Here is a 6,745-nt window from a genome sequence, read left to right as displayed (position 1 = left end):
TCCAGAAACTGGATGTTGTCCCTCGACTTCAAGCCGGTCGTCTTGACACTCTGGGAAGTCGTTCTTGAACTGTTGACTCCAAAGTTCATCTAGCGTGGCCACGGATGTGCAGTTGGACGTGACTTGTATGAGTCCACTGGTAGTTTCATGGCCATCTTCTCCTCTGAGGGGGCCATTGACGAACCAGCCCAATCGCGTTTTCACCGTGTACGGCCCTTCTTTCATGCTGGATACCACCTGCCATGGTTCCATTGCCTTGGGTACGTCAGTCCCGATGAGGCCTATCTCCGCCTGGATCTTCGGTATTTGCACTTAACTGAGATAGGGCCACTTATCGACTTCCTCTTGCAGTGGGATGTTCTGTTTACGAGCAGGTATTGACTTCTGACAGAAGGTGTTGGGTAGCTCTAGGAAGTTGTCACCATCCAAGCTACAGACTTCTAACCCAGACACCATCTGGCTGCTCACGACCTGCTCGCCTCCAATGGTCCTTAGCAGGATACTTGTCTTCCTGCCAGTGAGGTTAAGCGCTGCCATTAACTTCTCTGTGCAGAAAGTGACGTTGCTGCCTGGGTCGAGGAACGCGTAGGTAGCCACCATCTTGTTGCCTTTCTTGGCTTTGATGTGGACCGGAACGATCGCCAAGATGCTTTCGACTTTGCCAGCCCCAGTAGCTCTGCAGGTCCTCGTTTCTGCATTGATGCATTCACTGATCATAGAACTGGCTTCGCCCTCTTCTTCCCCGCCCCTGTGCTTATTTTCTTTGGGCGCATCATCCGATGTCTCCTTCTTGTGCCTTGCTTCATCATAGGCAGCTTTGTTATTAATATGTAGAACTGTAGGGTGGGTAAGCTGGCAGACTTGGCAGCTCATCTTTTCTTGGCAGGCCTTGCTCATGTGTCCCCGTTTCAGACAGCTGAAACATAGGCCTTTACTCTTGAGAAAATCTATCTTCTCCTTGTGAAGAGACTTCTTCATCTTCCATGGCATGCTGTTCTCCTTGGCAGAAGAGGCAAGGGTTGGAGAAGGCACAGAGTGTATCCCCCTTGGTCCTTGCTTTAGTCTCTGCCGGGTTCTGGACTGCTGTAGCAGCTGTTGTGAAGCTTCCCCGAGCGCAGCTATTTCTGGATGTCTTCTCATCTTTGTGAGCCTTAGCTTGGCTCTTGTTTCCATCTGTGATGTTGCCGAAGAGAGGATGTAGGGCTTCTTGGGCTTGTAGGTTGACAAAATCGACAAGGTCGCTGAACTTGGCGCTGCGCTGATCTTTCTCTAGAAGAGCATAGGCTTTGCTTCTCCACCACTCTCTCTGCTTGTACGGAAGCTTGGCTGTGATGGCATGCATATTTGATATGCTGTCAAGCTCCTGCATGTACTCCACGTCAGCCATAGCGTTGAGGCATCCAGTGAGATAGAGGCCAAAGGAGTGGAGCGCCTCTCCGTCCTCGGACTTGATAGTAGGCCAGTTCAGTGCCTTGTCTATATACGTCATTGAGATATTGTATCCATTTCCAAAATGTTTTTTCAAGAGCCTCCTTGCCTCGTGATAGCCTCACTCTGGTTCCATGTGAAGACAACTTCTTATCAGCTCTCTTGGCTGTCCATCCGTGTGCTGCTCCATGAAGTACAGCCGGTCTCTGTTACTATCTGTCTTGTCCTCCACTCCGTGTTCAAAGGCCCCGATGAATAGCCTGTACTCCATAGGGTCTCCCTTGAATATAGAAATCTGTTGAGGGGGCAGAGTAGCATGGTTTTGTTGCTTCACTAGGAAATCCACCATGGCTCGTGTGGACTCTTGTTGCAGAGAATCTTGTTCCTTCTGTGTAGCACCGCCAGGTGCTCTGGAGCTGCTACTGTAAGCAGGTTCTCTTTTTATCGCTACGGCCTGGGGAGTAGGCGTAGCCTGCTCGTGAGCTTGTGATTCGAAGGGCTTCTTTTTCTCTATGTAAGAGTTCATTCCATCCCTACGGGACACTCTGGATGAGGCTCGCTGGCCCTCGTACTCTTCCAGTACTTTGCACTTAGCCTCTGAGGCAGCTAAAGCAGCCTGGACCTGTAAATCCTCTCTCTCTCTTAGCTTAGCTAAGAGCAGAGCCTCATTAGCGAAGCGCAGAGCCTCCTGTTCCTCCCTCTCTGCTCTTAGCTTAGATGAGGTAGCTAATGAGGTAGCTAAGAGCAGAGCCTCCTGTTCATCGAGTTGTCGTTTTTGTTTTAGAGCGGAAGCCTGGGCTAGCAACTCAGCCCTCTCTAATTCAGCTTTCAGACGCACGCTTGCAGCTGATGTTCTGGAAAATGTAGTGGATGGTGCTCTAGACCCTTTCTTTTTTATGACGCCGGAGGCACTGTCTTCAGGCCTGACCTCATCTTGGTGCTTCTTAGACTCCGCTATACGCTGATGCACCTCTTTCATCCATGTGTCAGCCTTTACTGTGAAGTGTCAGCCTTCGGCGTGAACCATCCCTCCTGATCTTTCTTCTTCTCCTCTTTTGATGTCTCGCTTATGTTTTTGCTTAGTACCACCTGGACTGAAGTATTAAGGTGAGACACCCCAGGTGAATAGGCAAAACAAATATTTGAATAGATATAACTATGAAACTTTCCCAGTTTGTTATGTACATAACAACTTAGAAAAAATTTATTGCAAGTTTTCTGAGATCTTATATTTATATATGCAAAATAGGCATTACCTCATTAAATATGCACTAATTTGCATATGATTTTTGGCTATAAATACCAACATTGAATGATGCCAGATTTTTTTTAAATGGTTTCATTATGTTGACACATAACACAGTGAACTTTTTACAGAAGGGATTGTGGATATGTCTTTGTATCATCCCATGAATCAGGAAATGCTGACTACAGTCATAAAAAAATCTATTTTCGCCATGTTTTTTGGTCTAAATGTACTATACATCAGGCTATGATTGATATATCAACAAACCCCTCTGTAAAAAGATGCAGGCAGTGATGTACCTAAAGGCGTTCAATGAACGATCGTTCATGAACGCGTTCGTATTTTGGGGCGAACGTGAACTGAACAGGTGTTTTATCCGCTAGATGAACGTAATTGAGAACGCGTTCATTCTCAGCGCTGTATAACAGCGTTCAAAAGTGCGTTCATTCTCAGCACTATATTATAACGGCGTTCAAAAGTGTGCCAGATTTCATATGCCTTTCAGCCGAAAACCCAGTTAAAACACACCATAAACAGGCTTTAATATAATGCGGAAAACCACCCATTCTGGCAACCGCTCTGGGCGGGGCTCCGGGGAGTCTGGTAGAATAGCAGCTGCACTCGCACTTGGCTCTGCACTCGCTCAGAGTCAGACTCTACGACGTCGGTGTATGAGCATTTAAAAGAGTTTTAGTTAAAGTCAGTAAATGTTTTGCACCTTGCATATTGAACGTTGAGGTACAACCTTAGTTTCATACCTCAGCCTGGTTCCTACCTTGTGTTGTGTTAGTACAGAGTTATGTCGGGATTGTCGGCACATGTTTATATGTTTGCACAATGACTACTTTCACTTTTGGTACTTTAAGTATATTTAGATTATTATACTTAATAAAGACCATTCAAGCAGCACGTTTTTCCTCATGTTTTTGAAAATATACTGTAGTGATGAAAGCTGCAGCTGCTACTAGTGTGGACTGAATGGGCGGCAGCAAAGCGTTATGGAAATGCCAGTATTCTGTGGTTCTATTATGGATTGTGGCAATAAATTGGACAAATAATAGCTTGCAGCAACATATTGAAAAAATAACTATAAACTATAAATTAGTTCATTTTTGAAGCCATGAACTTTAGTTCAAAATTTTGAACTATGAACTGAACTAGTTCATGTAGAAAATGAACTTTCCCAACACTGGATGCAGGGTATACACATGCCTGATAACTGAATAATAATAATAATAATAATAATAATAATAATAATAATAATAATAATAATAATAATAATAATAATAATAATAATAATAATAATAATAATAATAATAATAATAATAATAATAATAATAATAATAATAATAATAATAATAATAATAATAATAATAATAATAATAATAATAATAATAATAATAATGATGTTATTGAACTGAACCGAACTACACACAATATTTGAATAGATATCACTATGAAACTTTCCCAGTTTGTTATGTACATATAAACTAAGAAAAGATATATTGCAAGTTTTCTGAATTTTATGTTTATATATGCAAATGAGGCACTTCCTCATTAGATATGTGCACATTTATTGCAAAATGAAGTAAAATAAACAACTAAATGTGTGTTATTGACGTTTTATTGTCACTAGTTTCATAGAAGACATGTTTAGGAAGCAAAATATAACAAAATCTCAAAATCAACAAAAAAAAGTATATTTGCCTATTCACCTGGGGTGTCTCGCCTTAAGCTCACCGAACTCTCCAAATAGATTGTTGAATTCTACCAATCTTGTCTGTACATCTTAAGTTACCGTCGTCGTCCTCATCCATTAATTGATTCATCTTATTCATGTGACCAGTTAGCTGACCTAACTTAGCTCTCCTCTTATTGATGGCATGACGGACATCTTCCTCATAGACCTTTTGTGTCATCTCAACCTTCTTAGGTTCCAACATTTTGTTGTTATCCTTCTTTCAGCGCTGCAGTAGTTTGTGTTAATTCCTTTTTCTTCTTGGAACAGTTTTCTTACTAATATGAGGGCAGACGTTCCACTCTACTGGTTAAAGTTGCTTACTCGTGAGTAGTACGTTCGTTGATAAAGAAAAATAATGTCCACAGCCGCTCCAGTGTAAAACAAAGATATCCAAATGGTTTATTTCTCTTCCACAGCAAAGTCTTTCTTTACAGAAGTGGTCCTAAAGCTATTTTCCTAAATATTCATGTTACTACTACAAGGTAAGAAAACTGTATTTTCCCAGTCTCCAAAATCACAGCCGACTGGGGACACATGAAAATTCCTCCACACTGGAAAGCCGTAAATCAACTTGCCGGCTCTTTCCACAGCAAAACGGTAGGCTTCTTCTTTTTGGATTTCTTTTTCTGGCGCTGGGGAGATGAAGAAGCACTCTCTGAACTGTGTCTGTTCTTGTTTTTCTTCTTCTTCTTTCGGCTCTGTTTCCTGGGAGAAGAATCAGAATCCCCTGAGTTTTCAACCAGTGTGTATTTCTGCTGCTGCTTCTCCCTCTCCAAGCGCTCATTGCTCTCTCTTCTCCTTCTCCCTCTCCTTGCGCTCCGGGTGGAAGGAGGAGCCGTCCACGTAGTCCGTGGCGATGCCAAAGGCTGCCCGCAGTCGGTCATTCTTCTGCTGGTTGGCCGCAGCCAGAGCGTGAGTCTCTGTCACCGCTGGTTTCTCTGTGGTCGCTCGTGGCAGCTCCTGCTTCTCCAGCAGCATCATGCGGAAGCTGTTCACCTTCTCCTCGATCTCCTCTACAGAATACCCCTGCTCCTCCATCATGTCCTGCAGCTCGGCACACTTCACCTCCAGCCGCCTCTTTCTCTGGTGCTCCAGGATGTCTGCATTGGGTTGCCTGTTGAGTGTGCTCTCCAGTCGCTCTCGGTCCTTCTCGTCCCGCTCACCACCGCGCTCGTCCCGCGGGCGCTTAGCCCGCAGGCTCGACAGGTTGCATTGCACATAACCATTGGTGCCGCTGCCCCGCGGAGTGGTGAGGCCGATGCCGTTGTACATGGCTCCACTGGTTTTTCTCCGGGAGCGGAGACAAGAACCTCGGGGGAAGTCGACGGTGACAGGTGCTCAAGTCAGTGTTGAATACCACGTTAGTGTGAAAACGAAGAAGTGAAAACTTACAATAGCGCTTTTTGGAGGTTGAAACTAAAACAACTAGTTAGCTATCTAGCTAACGTTAATCTGTCTCTTCTCGTTCAACCAAACCAGGAACGAGAAGAGAAATCTATTGGGGTATCCCAGCGCAGGTGGAATTTTCATGTGTCGAGTCGGCTGGAGACTCGGAAAATACAGTTTTCTTACTAATATGAGGGCCCACGTTCCACTCTACTGGTTAAAGTTGCTTACTCGTGAGTAGTACGTTCATTGATAAAGAAAACGTTACTACTACAAGTTAAGAAAACTATTTTACCAGGCTCCAAAATCACCGCCGACTCGACACATGAAAATTCCTCCACACTGGAAAGCCGTAAATCAACTTGCCGGCTCTTTCCACAGCAAAACGGGAGGATTGGCACCTTGGTTGAGAAATGCAGGCTTCAGTCATATGCTGTTTAGTCTATCTGTTTAGTCCTGTTCAGTCCTGTTTCAAGATGCACACGGCTGCTCTTCTTCTTCTTATTTGAATTTCCGGCAGAGTAGACGCATCGAGGCGTATTACTGCCCTCCGCAATTCTTTTTATGGGCTCTTCTTCTTCTCCTTCTTCTCCTTCTTCACCTTCTTTTTCTTCTTCTACTGGACCCCGTCATCACCTACATTGTCCATTGGAGTGCAGCTACTGCTGCTACTTCCTGTCTGAGCCCCCCTCCGCGGGACCCACCTTGCCCCCTGCTATCTTATCCTGGGCTGCTTTGTCCCTCGCAGCCTTGTCCCTCGCAGCCCCCTCTGAGAGAATTGTTGACTATATATAGATACCCAAATGTTCTAGAATGTTTGGTTATGACATCATACGGTGACATCACAAAGGTTCTAGAATGTTTGGTTATGACATCACTACAAGTATTACTACAAGTACTACTACAAGGTAAGAAAACTGTATTTTCCCAGTCTCCAAAATTAC

General features: G+C 44.1%; 1 protein-coding gene across 1 annotated transcript; it reads right to left on the bottom strand.

Annotated features, from left to right (window-relative positions):
- Positions 1 to 5,195: 5,195 nt before the first annotated feature.
- Positions 5,196 to 5,687, bottom strand: LOC311226484 (SRRM2 protein homolog rsr-2-like; the record flags this gene model as incomplete). Its single annotated transcript, XM_084311909.1, has 1 exon — positions 5,196 to 5,687. The coding sequence occupies one exon, from the start codon at positions 5,685 to 5,687 to the stop codon at positions 5,196 to 5,198; it is 492 nt and encodes a 163-aa protein (XP_084168035.1).
- Between the last annotated feature and the right edge of the window lie 1,058 nt (positions 5,688 to 6,745).

Source organism: Notolepis coatsorum (genome assembly GCF_963971535.1).
Source record: "Notolepis coatsorum genome assembly, chromosome: 4".
Classification (NCBI taxonomy): Eukaryota; Metazoa; Chordata; class Actinopteri; order Aulopiformes; family Paralepididae; genus Notolepis; species Notolepis coatsorum.
The sequence above is the reverse complement of the archived record's forward strand: the minus strand, read 5'-3'. Positions and strand labels throughout refer to the sequence as shown.